This window comes from Xenopus laevis, chromosome 9_10S (genome assembly GCF_017654675.1).
Source record: "Xenopus laevis strain J_2021 chromosome 9_10S, Xenopus_laevis_v10.1, whole genome shotgun sequence".
Taxonomy (NCBI): domain Eukaryota; kingdom Metazoa; phylum Chordata; class Amphibia; order Anura; family Pipidae; genus Xenopus; species Xenopus laevis.
In genome coordinates, this window is record NC_054388.1 from 35,651,848 (window position 1) to 35,671,752 (window position 19,905).

The 19,905-nt window shown below is 39.4% G+C and overlaps 1 protein-coding gene across 3 annotated transcripts in view; it reads right to left on the reverse strand.

The window, feature by feature from the left end:
- Window positions 1-19,905, reverse strand: part of plcg1.S (phospholipase C gamma 1 S homeolog) — a 59,248-nt gene that overhangs the window by 10,254 nt on the left and 29,089 nt on the right. For all 3 annotated transcript variants that reach the window (NM_001088811.1, XM_041577697.1, XM_041577698.1), the window contains 21 exon segments: window positions 772-868; window positions 3,530-3,633; window positions 3,790-3,867; window positions 3,949-4,129; window positions 4,251-4,370; window positions 4,577-4,777; window positions 5,586-5,773; window positions 5,940-6,041; window positions 6,491-6,613; window positions 7,519-7,687; window positions 8,463-8,583; window positions 10,717-10,802; window positions 12,367-12,485; window positions 12,582-12,683; window positions 12,910-12,979; window positions 13,122-13,144; window positions 13,219-13,302; window positions 13,700-13,784; window positions 14,818-14,865; window positions 16,954-17,047; window positions 17,213-17,365. In NM_001088811.1, coding sequence (NP_001082280.1) covers window positions 772-868; window positions 3,530-3,633; window positions 3,790-3,867; window positions 3,949-4,129; window positions 4,251-4,370; window positions 4,577-4,777; window positions 5,586-5,773; window positions 5,940-6,041; window positions 6,491-6,613; window positions 7,519-7,687; window positions 8,463-8,583; window positions 10,717-10,802; window positions 12,367-12,485; window positions 12,582-12,683; window positions 12,910-12,979; window positions 13,122-13,144; window positions 13,219-13,302; window positions 13,700-13,784; window positions 14,818-14,865; window positions 16,954-17,047; window positions 17,213-17,365 — 2,348 coding nt within the window.

The following is a 19,905-nucleotide window of genomic DNA, read 5'->3' on the forward strand; positions in this document are numbered from 1 at the left end:
GCAGCTGCCATATTTGCTTGCTGTGACATCACTTCCTGCCTGAGTCTATCCCTGCTCACTCATAGCTCTAAACTCAGATTACAGCAGGGATGGAAGGAGGGAGGGGTAGAGGAGCAAACTGAGCATGCTCAAGCCATAGCCCTGGGGGTTTAAGCTGAAAACAGGAAGTCTGATACAGAAGTCCATGTGTACACAATAGAAGGAAAGAATGCTGTGTTTCTTTTGACAGAGGACTCAGAGCATCATTACTTTGAGGGTTTACTGGTGTATTTATATAGACCTTTCTGATAAAGCTTACTTAATTTTAATCTTTCCTTCTCCTTTAAAGGACAGAGATACACAAATTCACTGGGGGGTTGCAAAATGTTAGGCTTAGTGAAATGAATCACCAAGTTGTTTTCCCATGCTGGTGCTCCTTTAAGGAAATAAATGCACCAGCACTGGAAAAAAGTAGCACAGTGGAGCATCAAATGTGAAAATGTTACTCTACTATGCATGCAGAAGTTTACCATCACTGTGGGGTGCCAGATATGTGGCAGCCACAGTGAATTAGGGGTTTTCTTGCCCTTTAAAGGAATGACCACATCAGTAGTGTAAAGATGTACAAAATGTTGACCAAGCAGCAAACAGGGTGACTAAGAGTGGAAAGCTGTGCTGCAACATGTACAGTTATGCAGCTCTAAATACTAAGGAATGGATAAGAACTAGCAGTTACATGGCAGCACAGCAGAGCCATGCCTCTCGAGAACATCCTGAGTAACTCAGACCCACCTGCCTCTCAGGTTCAGGCTCAGGTGGACTAAAGATCTCTTCCACATAGTTAGCAGGGAACCACATCTGTTTTTTACCCCCACAGTCTCCTCGCCACCTAATAAAAGGACACCATTGTTACAAAATGGCCTTCATAATACATAATCATAATCAGTAGAATGCAGGGCTTAATTGCAAAATTTGGGTTTGCCCTTAATACATTTTACCTCTTTCAGGCCTGCAAGAACATGAAATACATTTTAGTTCAGTACATTTTTTGTGCTGTCAAGGGAGTAGCCAGTGTTTGGCAGTGGTAATTTTTTGATGTCACGGAATAAGCTGGCTAAATTGCTTTATTTGTGCCAAAAAGCCATCAGTCATATGTTTAAAAAAAAGAAAATGACAGTTTTGCTTCCATCCTTTGATGAAAACAACAGCCCTGTGCTTCCTTCTTATGACTTGAGTCTAGCTATCGTCATAAGAAAGTGTCAAGTCACAAAAGTCAAATATCCTTTATCAGGTAAAATCTATTTACCACTACACATTTAACAAAGTATGTGTTTAATGCCTATGCCACAACAATTTTACATTCTTTAAAATACAGTGGTGCTTGAAAATTTGTAAACTTACAATTTTCTATATTTTTATATGAATGTGACCTAAAACATCATTTGTTTTTCAAACAAGTCCTAAATGTAGATGAAGAAAACATAGTTAATCCAATGAAACAACAATGATTATATTTCGTCATGTGTTTATTGTAAAAAAAAGTTATCCAATAACATATCTGCATGTGGCAAAAGTAAGTGAATCCTTGGTATTATCATATGATTTGTAGGAAAGAATGAAATCAAAAGGCTGGTGTTTTCAGTCAATGGGATCAGTTGTGAGTAAGAGAGCCTGTTTTATTTAAAGAACGGGGATCCCGCAACGCCTGATCACATATGCAACACATTTGTGGATGTGTATCATGGCTTGAACAAAGGAGGTGTCTGAGGTTACTAGACTATCTCTGAAGAGTTTGGACTCCACCAATCAACAGTGAGACAGGTTGTGTACACGTGGAGGAAATGCATGACTGTTGTTACAATACCCAAAAGTGGTTGTCCATCAAAGATAACTGCAACTGCAGGGCATCTAATAGTCAGAGAAGTTACAAAGGAACCCAGGGTAACTTCTAAGCAATTAAGGCCTTGATGTTCATGAGTCCACCACCAGGAGAACACTGAATAGCAATGGTGTGTATGGCAGGGTAGCAAGGAGAAAGCCACTTCTCTTCCCCAAAAATATTGCTGACCATCTATCATATTGCTAAATAACATGTGAAGGATACTGGAAGAATGTTTTGTGGACAGATGAAGCCAAAATAGAACTTTTTTGCTTAAACGAGGAGTGTATCATTTAGAGAAAAACGATGCATTCCAGCATAAGAACTTTATCCCATCTATGAAGCATTGTGGTGTAAGTGTTCTGGTCTGGGCCTATTTTGCTGCATCTGGGCCTGGATGGCTTGTCATCATTGATGGAACAATGAATTCTGAACTATACCAGAGAATTCTAAAGGAAAATGTCATGACATCTGTCCTTGAACTGCATCTCAAGAGACAGCGGCTCATGCAGCAAGACAACAGTCCTAAACACACAACCATTCTACCAAAGAATGGTTAAAGAAGAATAAAGTGAATGTTCTGGAATGGCCATGTCAAAGTCCTGACCTTAATCCAATTGAAATGTTGTGGAAAGACTTGAAGCAAGCATGTTGGAGGAAACCCACTAACATCCAAGAGCGGAAGCTGTTCTGTATGGAGGAATGGGCTAAAATTCCTCCGAGTTGATGTGCAGGACTGATCAATAGTTTCAGCAAACGTTTGATTGCAGTTATTGCTGCACAAGGGGGTCACACCAAATACCAAGAGCATGATTCTTTTACTTTTGCCACATGCAGATGTATTATTGTATCATTTTTATTTTTAATAAATACATGACCAAATATAATCATTTTTGTTTCATTTGTTTAACTACTTTTTCTTTATCTACTTTAAGTTAAAACAGGAATAAGGGGACAGAGCTATTTTAATTAGATTACATAAACAAGAAGTTTATTGGATTTTTTTAAGTTACAGACGTGGCTACCACTGGGTATGAATTTTATATTTGATGTGACTTGCTTTGTGTAATGACATAGTTACAATATATACTCTAATGCACTTTATGTATTTATTCTGATACTTTTTACCCTGGAACATGGTTTGGAAACAGTTAATAGCCTTGCTCAACTGTGATTGGTTTTGAAGATGGGTGGGTTCATCTGTAAATGTATATATATTTATGGAGACATGTTCCATTTGGCATTGCCTATGTCTAAGTGCTAGGTAAGCATGAAATGCATTAGGCTCCATGTGGGGAATTTTGTGATTTTAATATGACAATAAAAAATGTTTTACTAAAAAAGCATGGATATAAAAATCAGATGATGTCACATCCATATAAAATATAGAAGTTCAAAGGGTTCACAAACTTTTAATTACCACTTTATAGTCACACGTAACCAATCATGATTAAAATCAGAACATCCATTTATACAAGATATGTGGAGAGCAATGGGCTTAACCCAGTCCTTCAGTGGATTTTGTGGTACCCAGTCTGCACAAACTCTCCACAGACATATTTTCTAATATAAGTTTGAAGCTGGCCCTGAATAACCAACAAGTCTAATTTACTGAGACAGACAACGGAAGGCACAGACAGTAAAAGTAAGGAATGGACCGGCTCTGCTTACCATCCTCCCTCTTGCTTCTCTACATTCTGGATGATTGTATTCTTGGTGAAAGTCAATTCATCCTCACGTTGAGCCTTATAATCAAACAGGGCCCTGACAGAGCACTGGGAAGAAACAGAGGGAAGAGAAACAAGGATTTCTAAGGGGGGAAAACAGAGGGTCATAAAAAGGAAAAAATATGGGGCAGGAGGGAGACAAAAGACAAGCTCACAAACAACACACAAGAACTAAATATTCTTCGATTTATTATTCATAGATACCTTAAATGTAGGCATTGGATTGGCCTCCACATAGAAACCAGGGTTCCTTCCCTCATATAGAGCTCCATAATCTGGATCCTGCAACACAGGATACCAAGTTTAGTTCTACACTAGACCCATTGAAGGCTTACCTTGCTCTAAAGGATTTCCAGTACTCACAGGCGTGCCAATCTTTTCAAGTGTTTCTTCATTAATGGGGTAACGCAGCTTCATCTTCCGATACAGAGGATGCTTCTCATAGTAACTTATCAGATCCACTAGGCTGTCAAATTCGGAGCTTCCAAGGACAACGCTTTGACCTTCCTGTATAACCCGGCAGTGTTTGATCTTTCCTTCGGCTCTGTCAAGTGACACAGATACAAAATTAGGAAGTAGGAGAACATTCAGAAAAAGAAAAGTAGACCAGAAAACAGAAATAAACTGTTAAAGAAGAGTTATGATATGGAAGTTGATTGTCTCACCGGAAGGAGATTGCATATGAGTTCTGTTCACTCCTCTTACGCACCAAAAAGGCTCCATCTCGTGGAACTCTCATCAACATATGTTCTGCTTGCCCCCGGGTGAGGCTGGCATGGTACCACCTAGAGGAGTCAACGTAAAACTTGACTTGGTCTTAATTGTAAATCTTCCTATACAAAAATCCATAGAATTGCTAGATTTAGTTTATTTTTACACTGTAGGTAAGACAACATGCCACCATCTTTCCTATTGTATATATGGTATCATAAACCAAACCATCTTCTGTTCATCTAACCAGGTCCATTAATCTTTATTTTCCCTTACTCACTCCTTGCTCTCGTGGGCATTGGTCTGTGGAACAGGTTCTGTCAGTCGCATCTCAAACTCATTGCACCTCAGGGGCATTTGCTGGTAGTGAGTAATCAGTGCATACAGACTCTCAAACACCAGGTTATCTGTCAGGAAAAATTTGGGACTCCCAGCTTCTTGCCTCGAGTGTATCCTACAATGCTGGACTTTTCCATTTCTCCTAGGAAACCCAAAACAAAAATTCAGATGTAAACAGGAAAGTGGCCTATATAAACATTCCAGTAAAAGCAAAATATAATTTCTTACTAGTTTCTAACGTATAACTGAAATTACAGTTACACAGAGCAGTCTAGGAAATTATGATTTGCTTTCTGAGATTTCTATGTGCGTATATTTTCTGATATGCTAGTGCTTATGTCACTTTATTCTTATCATCGCTTCAAGTCCTGTTTATAACACCAGTTGGGTTGTGCAAAACTGCACCAGTGGAGCTATCTATAGCAACAAAGTACTTTACTTTCATTTCCAAGTTTGCAGTAGAATTTAGTTGCTTATGTTAACTGCTGTGATACAATTTAGCACCTATGTTCACTTCAATTTTTACAGTAGTCAGCCAGCTCAGCAAAGTAGTCAGACAGATCAGCATGAGAGCAGGGGGCTAGGCTCAGGTAACTGTCAGAAACCATTAAAAATCATGAAAAGTCTGCATATTTTTTAATTGATGTATATTGCAAAGTTGCTTGAAATTTCAAAAAGCTTAAGCTATTTTTTTTGGAGTTCCCCTTTAAAGTGGTTAGCATTTCCACAAATGTTAATCCAACTACCCATTTCCATGGGTCAGTCCTAAACTTAAGGTAATGTCTTACACTACTAGAGGGTTGTGCATGCTTGTTTGTAGTGGCTGCTACTGGGTTGTTGAACTCCAAAAATATGAAACCTCTGATAAGGCACACTCAGACATTAAAATTCAGTTTGAGCACTTGGTGTTTTTTTGCAGAAAGAAAAATGACTAGGTACAGAACTCTTACCAGAAGGAGAGTGTGTAATCCCCCACAAACGTCTCACTTTCCCGCACCAGAAAGGAGCCGTCTGGAGCCCCAGTTTCAATACAGTAATCTGTCAGCAGACGTTCAGCAATGTGCCGTCCATCCCTTCCTGCACCCAGCTTTCCGTGGAACCACTTTTCAGCAGAGTGCAACTCTGAGCTGTTACTGGCCTGCGAGGAAATATAATAAAAAAAACTGGAGACATGGAGAGGAATTTAAAACCACACATGCACAGCATAAGGCAAACATGTTCAGCTAAAAGTCTTGTGCATTCTCCTCTCCATCTCCTCTCCATGTCTCCTTGTTGTAGCTTTGTCTAATCACGTTCATCCTTACCTCCTTCTGTTCTTCCTCATCATCATTAGCCTGGTTGCCAGTGGTCTCCTCTGAATAATAGATCTTGCTGCTGGTGAGGACAAAGAAATGTGGGTACCACTCCTGTAGATGAAAGTAGGGCATTAGCAATGTTACGCAGTCAACATCATTGGACCCCAAAGTATCATTCAGACAATGTGCTTATGGATTTAAGACAGGGATTTTAAGGAAGTTAGTTCCGGTATAGCTGCCCATGCCTACTTATTAAATTAAGAAAGGCAATAGGTTGGATTTCATAATGGATTGTCACTGAAGTGTAATTATCTATGCATATAAATAATGGTCTTGGAAAAGCAGAGAAGAACAATAAGTACAAAAAAAACCCTTCCAAACTTAGTGCCAAAGTCACCTGCCACTTTCCAAAAGTGAGACCCATAGAATGGTTCTGCATTGGAAATATATTTTTTGCAATAAGATAAAAGTGCATTATCAGTAAAATTATTAGGCCTTTATCAGCTTTACACAAGCTCCTACCTTCTGAACACACATTGAAAACAAGCTGCACAACTCACATGGTTGATGGGATCTTGCAGGTACAAAATTCCATTCTTGATGGAGTTGCTGATGTCATTCTCAGAGTAGACTGTGGAGGACGGTATCTCTTCATAAGTGCTGCCTTCTGCCAGCTTCTTGTGCTGCGTAACGTGTTACAAAAACCACAAATATTAACACATTTACTCGTGTTCCCTAAAGCATTCTGACTAAGCTAGACCACAAGTCAGGTATCCACCATCTAAAAACTTTTCAGTGCCGACAAGCCACGATTTAATTTCAGTCTTCCTGAACTACACCTACAGCTTGCTTTAACTACTCTACATCTTATGTGTAGGTATTATTTTCCTTAGACAGTAAAATGAGAAATAATTCTGACACAAAAATGTTGTTTTCTCTGGCTACTGGCTAAATATGCATGACTGGCCATACGCAGGGACATACACATTCTATTGTTTGAGTCATCAGCCAGAATGATTGCTAGAGAGTAGTCAAGTTACTTTTATTCTTTGCTACTGCACCAGTTGATAATTTGCCTTGGCAGATTAAATAAATATTGAACTTCAATCCTGTTAGATTGCAGTTAATTTGTGCGAAGGTTGGTCTGCCGCCAAAACGGACCCCTATGCTGGCATACATGACCAAGTCAAAATTGGCCAACTGCCCAACCAAATCTTTACATTAATGACTACATATGATGTTCTTTTACTGGGGAAAAGTTACCATGTTATAACATTTTTTTACAATCTGTTGTTAAAACAAGCCTGTTTAAAATTATTATCAGCTGATGCACCAGTCAGGAGCTACAGCTCCTCTTCAATACCTGCTGTTATGAACAGTGTCTATCTGCCTAAATGATCAAAAGAGTAGAAAGGTGACCATACCATGTATGATGCCTTGTGCGTTATCCAACTGTTGGCCAATCAGTCGGACAACATGCAGGGTCACATTAAGTAGGGCACAGGGATAATATGTATGGAATCCAGCTAATTTTTAACTACAAGCTTTTTAATGAGTTTTAAAGATTTGCCATTTGTTTAACCCACACCTTGATGAGGATTTTTCGTTTTAGTTGGTTGGGAGAGGGAAGGCCATCTGCATTGACATCCACAGGCTTTGTCAGAAGCATGTCCCCAAAAACCTTCTTAAAGTGCTGAGCCATATTTCTTTGTTGTGCAATGCTGCAGTGGTCTTCAATTGATAAGATAACAGGGTATCTAAACAGAGAGTCATATGAAAAAAAGGAATGTTTTTTTTTTACCATACTTAAAATAACTCATTGGTACTGTTGATAAAAAGCAGATTTCTTCAAACATTGCTGCCTGCTGCTTACTGATGGAAGGGGCCAATAAAAAAGTGTGTGTCCTGTAAATCAACCTGGATATAGGGTAGGATGAGGAGTTATGACTTAATTTTTGCATCTGAAGATCAACCCACTGATTGGCCAGATCAAACACACTCCAGTGGAATAATAGGACAGGCATATTTTATTGTAGCCAAAGGACCCTCGGTGCTGTACATAGCCAAATGGTGGCACCATAAATAACTGACCAAATCAGGGCGTGCTTAGGGCATATTTTAGACTGGTATCACAAAAGTATATTTGTCATTAGCAGCTCCCATCTTTCTCTAAAAAAGGCAACCGCAATAAAACACATGGAATCTCCTCCAGTCACTTCCCAAAACCGACCACTGGAATCTGCCATCTGCATTTTTGGCAACTGTGTCCAATAACTTTATTTCAGATAGTCACAGTGACAAGTGATTGCTGGATTTCCCAACACTACTAAATATCATCAAATCCCCCAAGCTTTGGGTTATAGAGGGAGAGAAGATGGACATATAGATGATATACCAGTACAAATTGTATGAGAGGTGTATGTTATACCTTAAAACATAATTATTATCTGTACTAGCTAGTGTACAAAGCTTCACCAACTGCTTGTATTTTTGTCTGGGCATTTTACAAAAATGCAGCAAGCAAGTACTCACTCTGAAGTGACAAAAGCATGTTCCTTGATGGTGCTCAAGACTTCTGAGAACTTTATTTTGGTGGTCAGCGTATGCCCATGGTAAATAACTGGCATCCCGTCTGGCCCATCCCAGCAATCCACTGTAGAGAGAGTGTAGATATATAACTGCATTTCTGTCACATGCAATGTGGCCATATATTTAAATACTCAATACTGTTGAATACATTCTAACTTTGCTCTCATCCAACTACAAAAAATGACTTACTCTGTCTTGTTCACGCTTTCAGGACTTTTCTTGAATGCACCCATGCTATGGAAATCCCTTCACTGAGCTGACAGATCCCTGTCACTAGTCTTCAAGCCTTAAAATGCTATCTTTATATTCATCTTCATCCACACAGGCATTATAAGCAAACTGGACCACCTCTTGACCACTAAATCTTGTACTGTGTATACTTCAAACTGGGTTACTAGTTGACATTTCACAACTCAACATTTATATGAAGAGTGAACATTTTATATAATATATATATTGTATTGTCAAAAGTATCTCAACACTCCTTCTAATTTGACTATAAAGAGTTTCATTCATCCAGGTCATGATATATCTAATATAGGTAAATTTAAAACAACTGGACTTGCTGAGTAATCAATGAAGACGTTTCACTACTCATCCGAGCAGCTTCTTCAGTTCAACTGAAGAAGCTCTCGGATGAGTAGTGAAACGTCTTCATTGATTACTCAGCAAGTCTAGTTGTTTTGAATTTACCTTTACTAGATACTCCTTCTAATTAGTGGAATTGTCTGTTATAGCCACAATCAAGTTTATATAAGCACAGAGTCTGTTCTTGCAGAAGGTCTTAGTGACTTACAGAGTGGTACCACTATAGGGTTGCCACTTCCCAGCTAGTTTATCAAAACATATAAGTTATTAGGAAGTGGCAGACCACAGAAACAACAGGAAAGGACTGCTGAGTGCTAAAGTGCTTTTTGCATAAAAACAACATATCCTCACAAACTCACGGTCAGCACAAGAACTATTTTGGGTATAGCCACACAAGTTTACCAAGTTTTTATAGTAAAACTTGTAGCCACTAGTCCACCATAGTTGTTTGTACTGTATAATATGGAATATAATGTCTTGTATAGGTATCCTGGTCGGGAGACAATGGGAATATAGAAATAATTTTTATCTGAAAATACATCTTAAGGAGCTGGTTTCAAATCTCTGCATGTATACAAAGATATATACTAATGTGCTGATTTGTATTGGAATCTAAGGGAACAATATGAAAAGCATATCCTATTTTTTTGCTTTGACTTACTATGAAGTCAAAGGGTATCATTCTGCTATGGCACTGGAAAGCAGCTGATGTTAGTTCAGTGATTCAAAATTTCCTGGAGGCAAGAAATGACTTACAGATGGAACAAACCTTGATGTGTGACATGGCAGGACATGATGATGAAGAGTCAATAATCTAGATAAAGTTTGCTCCATCTGTAAATGCTGTTTACTTAAATGTTACCCAATTATTGGGACTCCAACACTCCCTTTGCTTAACATATATGCACAGAGAAATCCTCAATGAAAATGCCTAATACACAAAAACCAAATATTCAGGTTTCTTGTATGTGATTGAGTGTTTTCTAGGCATGCCTACATACGTTTTAAGCAAAGGCATCTTCAAATTGCATTTCTGAGTAGGGCCTCCATTTGGCTCAAGAATCATAGTCATATAACAGATAGTCCCACTGAGATTTGAGGTTTGCTTTGATCCATCCAGTGCTGACCACATCAAAGATGATCATATTCACTTTAGCTTAACAGCAATGATTGTAAAAAGGCCATAAATAAAGAAACAGATACAGAGTAGGCTAGAGTAAATATAGCCTTGCATTATTTTTATGATGACTTGATACTCTTAGGCCACTCTCCACAGCCAATGACCCTATGCCTCTGCTATGGAACCATTGAGGTTGCCTACAAACAATCCTCCTATGACCCAAGCTTGGTAGAGGGTAGTGCTAGAATAACACAAACTAGATTTTCACTTGTATTCCTAATATTTAGCTTTTACTACAAAAGAGTATATATATCCAGCTAGCAAGTATGCTCTGTTTTCTCAACCTGATCAAGCACACTTGATGTGTTTCTATCGTACACAAAGCTCTTAAATCAGAATCACAGATCAAGTTGAATAACAGTATTACAGTCACAATAATGGTTTGTCGTTATAGTTAGTAAAGCCTCCACCAGGAGGTGCCCTACATACATTCTATGCAGCGGCAGCCCATGCGCAAGCAGCGAGCGTAGGCTTCCAATGAAGATTCACTGGAGAACTGATCCCCTGTTAGGTATCTGAAGAGAGACAATAAGTGATAAGAAAATACAGTGTGGGTTTAAATTTAAGCTCATGCAATGACGCTTGGGTCATGAAATGAGTTACTACAAGTAGTATTCTACAAGTAGTGAGCATAACATATGGCAGGATCAGAATGAGACTGACTGTAAGCAAGAGGCAATGAATTGGGCCATGATTTGCACCAAGTCTAGTTACCTATCACCATATGATTGCTTTTAAACAATTGACTAGTAAAATATTTCCTGCTGATTAGTTTCTAGACCTTGATGAAGTTTTGTAAGTTGTATTGCATCACCCCCAAAGAAAGTACAGGTATGGGACCTGTTATCCAGAATGCTCGGGTCCTGGGGTTTTCCTTAGTTTGGATCTTCATAACTGAAGTCTACTAAATAATCATTTAAACATTGATTAAACCCTATAGGATTGTTTTGTCTCCTGTAAGAATTTACTATATCTTAGGCTCAAGTACAAGGAACTGTTTTACTGTTACAGACAAAAAGGAAATCATTTTTAAAATCTTGAATTATTTGATTAAAATGAAGTCTGTAAGAAATGGCCTTCCTGTAATTCAGAGCTTTCTGAATAATGTGTTTCTGGATAATGGATCCCATACCTGTACAAAAAATTGCTGAAAAACACTACAGAGATGACGGATAGAGCAGAGAGGCGAGTGTTTAGTATAGAGGTGGAGGAAAGACAGCAGAAAGACTATTTGGAATTGAGATGGAAATAAGGGAAAACAAGAAACCTGTACTATATAAGGGAGAAATTCCTAAACTCTGTGGTTGTTCCTTTGGGTGTGGGAGCAGATGTGTGGTTGGGAAGCCAATCTGAAATTACGGCTTATTTGCTGTTGTAGATATTTTTGTTGTAGATATTTTTGGAAACCCATCTTGAAAGTTATTTAGAATAATATATAGTTTGAACGCTTATCTCTTAAGCTTAATGGTTCTATAGAATTATAATCACAATGTTATAATATATCTGTACCTTGTTATGGCGTTATATTTATATATATATTATTATACACCACAGAAGTGGGGCCTTGATCCAAAAAGTGTGAATATCACTAATACAAAGAAATACTACACAGGTGGATCTAAGAGGGGACAACAAAATCCAGTAAAAGATAAATAATGAACAACAAAAGAAACAAGTGCAGGAAGTCAAAATGCTGTAGTGGTGGAAGAAAGAGAAAAAAGGATGTCAATACTGTGTAGAGGTGATAGAAGAAAGGACCAGGATGCCTACTAAGTATGGAGATGGGGCAAATAAAGGAAACTGGGTATCCCGTTTAAAGTGAAATCGTAATAAACAGTATAAAGTAAAGTCTTTGGTGTTGAAAGAAAGAGAAGATAGCAGGTAGGCTGCACTGTTTGAAAACATATAAAATAAGTAAATATAAATGTCAATAGTGGACATCAACACAGGGTTCCTTGCAAGGAGTAAGTGAGAGTTCGTAGAAGAGATTATGATAGAATAGCAAAAATGAGAAGAAGAAACTTCTAAAAATATGGAGTTGAAATAAACATAAAATAATGAAGGAGGAGAAGCTCTTACGTGTTGTGGGAAGAGGATATCCAGTAATGAGACAAAGGGTTGTCCATATTTTGGGGACACACTGTGTCCAGTTCTAAATCCCACACTGTATTCTCCTTAGAGAACAGGAAAGTGACAAACTGCAGAGGAGAAAACAAAAAGTTTGAGAAACGAGATAAACGAGAAAGGCATTAAGCCATATAACAAGTATATGGTTAAACAGGATGGCACCAAACCTCTTCCAGAGTGAAATATGGCTCTTCGATCTCCCTCAGAGGGTCATGTAAGAAGTGGAACATAAACTCCCGCACTTTGTGCAGATCAGTTGCCCACATATCCTGCAGGAACAGGGGGATAAAAGGTAAGGTACCAGATATCAAAGTTGGCGGCGAGAGAAAATGAAGAGTTGGAGAGCAATCAAGGAAAAAGTTAAGCAAAAGAAATGTAAGAATATAAAGCTAAAGAGGATAAAGATTACTAGGTACTGTCATTGTCAACAAGGAAAGGAGACAAGTGCAATGAAGGAGGTAGAACACTGAGAATATTTTAGGGAAGAACTCACACCTTTTGATAATCCAGCAGGAATTTTTGAAAGTCCTCTAAGGATATTTTAGTCCTTTCACCCTCTCCAAATCTGATGAAAAAGAAAGCATTTTTAAGCTCCTATTTCTAACCACACAGTTCTAACCTGCATCCATAACTGGAATTTGCCTTTTACAATATTGGCACAAATCTTACTATAAATCTATACCAAATGAAAAGAAAACAAAACTTACGTCTCTGTGAAGGGAATTGGTATCTGAGAAGAAAACAAATTAAATTAGCCACAGGTTGTGTACTGAAGTTTAGCAGTTGCACATGTGTTACACATACCGTTTTCTGTGCATCATACATAAGAGATCGGTAGAGCATGGCAAACTGGGCATAGTTAATCTCTCGGCTCCTTTGTTCCAGTTCCTGAAGAGTTTACATTTCAGACCAGCAATAAGGAAAAGAGAATTGAAGGACAAATGAATAAACATTTACATCAACTAAAATGACGACCTTAAAAGAAGAACAGTTAGAACAAACTGAAAAAGGTTTCAGACTGAATGTGTAGCTGGTTTGTGGAAACAAGAGTTTGGTTTCACAGAAATCCCACAGAAAAACAATTTGAGAAGAACAGGACTATGTGAAAAGGAATGCTTTTACAGTGAGTATAGGAACACCAAGGGAGAGTGTGCCAAAAAGAGACAAGGGTGTTGGGTTTAATTGAATTCCAGATAAAAGGCAAAGAGTAGATATCCCAGTTAGATCATATAAGGTGCGTCCCAGTAAGATCATAATGGGTGATTTGCAAAATTCAGTGTCTCACCGTTAGTCGGTCACGCAGGAACCTCATGTTGGGGACCCTGTAATTAACCTGGGACAGCATATTCTTTAAGTCTTTGACAGAAATCCTAAAAGATAAATAACCAGGAGGGAGTAAGCTGTTAGCCCTTCAAAGCACCATAATATTACAGCAATATTGTAGTGAGCCCTTCCTTTCAATTTCTAGATGAAATATATGGCTCACTTTGTAGAAAGCAACACAATGTGACCAAATACGCCAAATAAAATGATCATGTAGTGGCAATAAGGTCTTCCTTTAACCTGAATGTGTTTATATGATTATGAAGGATAACAAAGTTATGTTCAAAGGATATCGTCAGTAATACTCTAGCCTGTTATAAGGAGTCACCATAATGTAAGGGGTCATGTACTCCAGTCTCAAAGGGGGGCTTCCCTGATTTCCTAATACGTGCACCACATGATGAAAATCAACATTTATGAACAAGAGACAGCAGCAACTTAAAAGAACATTGGATTGGTGGCAATACGCTGTGCCACACAACGGAGACTAGAATACCAGACTTTGGGGCAAATTCAATAACCTCCGATAATTCACCAGCGACACCTTCGCTCACAGTGCAACACTTCGGCAGACGTAGATAAGCCAGGACAACGCTACTTCCCTAAAATCCGAAGTTGCGTCCAGGGTGCCGAACGCTGGCGAAGTTGCGCTAGCGTTACTGCGTGAAGCGAAGTTGCGCTATTGTTGCCTAATTTGCATACGGCGAGGAGTTAAAGTTCAACGGACGTATATGTTGCAGCAAATACATTACACTACGCAAGCCCGGGAAACCTTAATAAAAAAAAAATTGCCCTACACATGAGCACTTTCTGTGTGCTGATCTTTAAGGACACCTGTACAGCCACAAACAACTTAGAATTAGTACAATTTATCACAGTGGGGCTCATTTATTAACACTGGGCAAATTTGCCCATGGGAAGTTACCTATAGCAACCAATCAGTGATTAGCTTCTTAAAGCCAGCTGCAACAATGAATGCAACAGTCTGATTGGTTGCCATGGGTTATTGCCCATTGGCAAATTTGCCCAGTGTTGATAAATGACACCCACTGTGTTAAAATAAGGGTCAATCCATCTTACTTGTCTTCCCTGTTCCGGTCCAATGTGTAGAACTGCTTCCGGAGCCACCTGGAAGGATAAAATAGGGTGGGAGTGATTTTTAAAGGCCACATTATCAAGCCAGTCTTAAATGTAAAGTCAATAACGGGGCACTCTAGATGTTTTCTTGTACGGAAGTTCTCATTAATCTCAGACAACGATGACTGAAAATTAACAGGCTGCTATCTCTAAAAGGAAACATAATGCAAATTGTTGGTCTGTGGAACAGATGCAGTACCCTCTATAACACATACACACCCTCAATGTGTTATAGAGGGTGTTTAAGCCTTATAGAGGGTATTTAGGCCTTATAGAGGGTGTGTATGTGTTATAGAGGGGGTGTATGTGTTATAGAGGGTGTTTAGGCCTGTGTTTAGACCTTACAGAGGGTATTTAGGCCTTACAGAGGGTGTGTATGTGTTGTAGAGGGTGTCTAGGCCTTATAGAGGGGGTGTATGTTATGTTATAGAAGGTGCGTATAAGAAGGTTTTGGATGAATTTGCTGTAGTATGGGGGCACCCACAAACAGAGAAAGTGATGCTAGTAATGGAGTACAGGTATGGGATCCGTTATACAGAAATTTGTTATTAAGAAAGTTCCAACTTAAGAAAAGGCCATCTCCCATGGACTCATTTATAATTAAATTATCCAAATCTTTAAAAATAATGTAGGGGCCCCTATGGGTTAATCTGCCCTGCAGCTTTAAGGCCCCCACCTTTTTCTTAGAGTGATCTGCCAGGAGAGGTGTGACAGCTTCCTGCTACACTGCACTATAGTGTGTGTAAGGAGTGGCCTCTTCCTCTTTCGCCTCTGGATGCTGATCTAGCTGGGTGTGCTCAGAGGGGCTGGGTACAGAAGGCCCAGAAGAAACCATGTGTCCAAGTCGGGGACCAGGAAACCCCGTGAATGAGGAATAGTTACACTAGGGCAGACTTGTCATAGTCTCTCCATGAGAGAAAGGCAGAGAGGTGAGAGACAAAGAGCAGCTGAAGCTCCAACATAGGAGTGATAGATTGGAGGTATCTCTCCCAGGCCATATTGCCTGTAGTATAGGGATCCCAGTGGAGAGGGAATCAGGAGAGAGTGATTGCCCTGAGGTTGATCCAGAGACACTACGGGAATATGTCGCAGAGGTGGGAGACCTGCCAAGTATGTCCCCAGGGAGTGTCAGTCTGTGTAAACTGCATGATGTGTGTCTGCGCACATTCCTCTGATGTGAGTACTAAACCTGTGCTTAAGCCTTATACAGAGTGTTTAGGCCTTACGGAGGGTGTGTATGTGTTGTAGAGGGTGTTTAGGCCTTATAGAGGGGGTGTATGTGTTATAGAAGGTGTTTAGGCCTTATAGAGGGTGTTTAGGCCTTATAGAGGGGGTGTATGTGTTATAGAAGGTGCGTATGAGAAGGTTTTGGATGAATTTGCTGTAGTATCGAGGCACCCACAAACAGAGAAAGTGATGCTATTAATGGAGTACAGGTATGGGATCCGTTATCCAGAAAGTTCCAAATTACGGAAAGGCCATCTCCCATGGACTCCATTATAATCAAATTATCCAAATCTTAAAAACTAATTTCCGTTTTCTCTGTACTAATAAAACAGTAGCTTGTACTTGATCCCAACAAAGATATAATTAATCCTTATTGGAAGGAAAACCAGTCTATTTGGTTTATTTAATGTTTACACAACTTTCTAGTAGACTTAAGGTATGAGGGTGTTTAGGCCTTATACAGGGCGTGTATGTGTTATTTCTAGTAGGTATGAAGATCCAAATTACAGCAAGATCCGTTATTCAGAAAACCCCAGGTCCCGAGCATTCTGGATAACAGGTCCCATAACTGTTGTAATGTCTGATAAAATACATACTTATTCTTTCAATGTCCCTCATCACAGACTAGGGGTTGGCGGATTCTGGGACCTGCAGTCCCACAAAAGAGGACAGGCCACAATCATTACAGACATGCCGTCAACTGCATGTTATTTACTCCTGGAAGCAATGCGGAATATTTATTTAACTCACATTATGGATAACCCTCAGCAAAACTTCAGAACCTCTAATTGCACGTGGGGAGTCCATGTAAACACAATTTTTCTTAAATGTTTAGCAACATTTCCTCATTACCTCTCAATCTGCAGAGGAGTAGGAGCCTGCAGCGTATCCTGAAGCAGCCAGTTTAACCCTTTAATCCACATGTTTACTTCCTCCTCGGAGGTGGCTGGAAAAAACAGAATATTTATAACAGATAGTATAGGAACTTCTGCCACCTGAGCTGTTTGAGTGCCAGATGCAGCCTGCCTCTGCTTTAGGGTAAGGAAGTCATGCTGGGAACTTCCTACCCTTGATTGAGCATAATCATGAGCTTAGTATTAGGGTCACATACCTTGTAGGCTCAAGGTCTTTAGTCTGAACTCTGTTCCGTACAATATAACAAAGCAGTGAGCCTGCTCCAACCTCACAGTCGGATCCTCTTGGTACCGGTCAAAATCTCTTGAGTTCTTGCTAGCTCGAATCTCCTTAATTTCCCTGATATCCACTAGGGAATAAAAAACAGAATGAGAAGATGGGGTGTTTATATGCACACTGAAGATTACCCTTACAGGTCAATTATAGGGGATGCACCCAATCCACTATTTTGGATTCGGCTGAACCCCCAAATTCATCGCGAAAGATTTGGACGAATACTAAATCCAAATCCTAATTTGTATATGCAAATTAGGAGTGGGAAGGTTAACATTTTTTATTTCCTTGTTTTGTGGCAAAAAGTCATGCAATTTCCCTCCCTGCCCTTAATTTGCATATGCAAATTAGGATTCGGATTCGTTTTGGCTGGCCAGAAGGATTCGAATCCGAATCCCGCTGAAAAAGGCCGAATCCTGGATTTGGTGCATGCCTAGCCAATTAGAATGCATATGTAAGACTATAACTCTCAGGATTTTACATTTTTCCAGAACTGACGCTTTTTTTTGTACAGGCAACTGTGGTTTATCCATTATCAAGACTCCTAAAAAATGATTTGGACACTGAAACTCTGGTTCTACTGAACCCACATTCAATATGGTCTCCTTTGTTGCCAAAGTCTATAGAGGCACTGCACACCAGTCTACCAAAGTCTACCAAACTGGAATACAGTATGTTTCCGTTTTTTTTTTCATTTCCTTTAGGGATGCACTGAATCCAGGATTCGTATCGGGATTCGGCCAGGATTCGCCCTTTTACAGCAGGATTCGGCTGAGAACTTGTCCCTGGCCAAACCGAATCAGAATGCTAATTTGCATATTTAAACTAGGGGCACGAAGGGAAATCACTTGGCTTTTCATCACAAAACAAGTAAGTAAAAAATGTTCCCCCCCTAATTTGCATACGCAAATTAGGATTCGGTGCAGTATTCGGCCGAATCTTTCACAAAGGATTCAGGGTTTCGGCCGAATCACAAATTCGTTGCATCCATAATTTCCTTAAAGGACCTAACATACATTCTGATATTTCATAACTGGAATGTGGATGAACTAAATGCAGCCAGCTGCCACCAGTGTTATCAGCAGAAAATGGACTTTGTACATTACATTGAATCATCTGTTACTTCTATATAGGGATGCACCGAATCCAGGATTCGGTTCGGGATTCGGCCTTTTTAAGAATCCTAATATGCATATGCAAATTAGGTGTGGGAGGGAAATCGCTGGACTTTTGGTCACAAAACAAGGAAGTAAAAAAGGTTTTCCCCCTCACACCCCTAATTTGGGTAAATTAGGATTTGGTTCGGTATTCAGCCGAATCTTTCATGAAGGATTCGGGGGTTCGGCTGAATCCAAAAAAGTGGATTCATCCCTACTTCTATACATATATCAGCTATTGCAAGTTACATTGCCATTAGTGTAACAAAAAAGATTATTATTGGAGGAATGGGTGGACTCTTTTTTTATTTATTTAATAAATAATCAATAATAATCTGGTAAACGTTTGGGTTTATTTGAACTGAAGAAAAATTCTAAAATTCACATTCAAATGTGCTTTGTTTGTTTTTTTAGGGATGCACCGAATCCTGAAAAATTTCCCTAAGATTTTGGGCGAATCCAAATCCTAATTTGCATAAGCAAATCAGAAAAGGGGGAAAGAGAACTGCTTGTGTTTTTTTCTTCCATATGTGATGAAAAGTCAGAATCAGAATCCTGCTGAAAAAGGCCAAATCCTGGATTCGGTGCAACCCTATTTTGTTTTGTAGCTATTAGCATAGGTATTCCCTTGTACAAAGTAAAATCCTGCAGGGTTAATACAAGTATATGTGCAAAGCAACACCAACATATATTTTCAGAATATTCACATATTTTAAGGTGAGCCATTTATATAAAGCCATTTTTCCAGCAGCTCTGCTTGCACTAAATAAATAACTTCTATGTTTGCAGCTTAGGCAGTTGGGAGTGGTTTGACTGTGACTGACATGCCAAGCTGACACGGGAAGTGGTTATAGGTTTATCTATATACTATATAGCAGATGCAGTGTGTATTTTTATTCTACCACCTCCATTTGTCCCTGTTTCTAGGGTAACATGAAAAACCACACACACATCCATCAAGTTCAGAGCCTCACTCATTTTGTACAAGAAGTCTATATCATATAAAGGCTGACTGGGCCCACATGCTCCACTAACCTTGAGAAATATGATCAGTTTCACACGCAATAAAGAGTATCACTGACATAACGCACAACTCGAGCACTGTTGCCAATTATGCCCAATCAATTCGGGCCCCAAGCATCACCCACAACTTCTGATTGAGTTCCCACCAGCAGAGCCAAAGCTGCTCACTGATATGTCAAGTGTGGTTCATGCTGGGCCTCCATTGGTGCCAGGTTCCTGCACCTGCATTTCTTACATACACCCTTCCTCCAGGTCTTCACCCTATATCGCCTAAAGACCAATTCGGCAGCTTATTTGCCCATGTATAGGGTTTCAGACGGGTCTTCCCGATCAATATCTTGCCACAATATCAATCAGGAAGGTTTCATTTTTCCGGCAACCGACTTGTCTGAGCCCATTGCTCCTCGTGCCTAGGGCTGAATGATCGGATCACCCC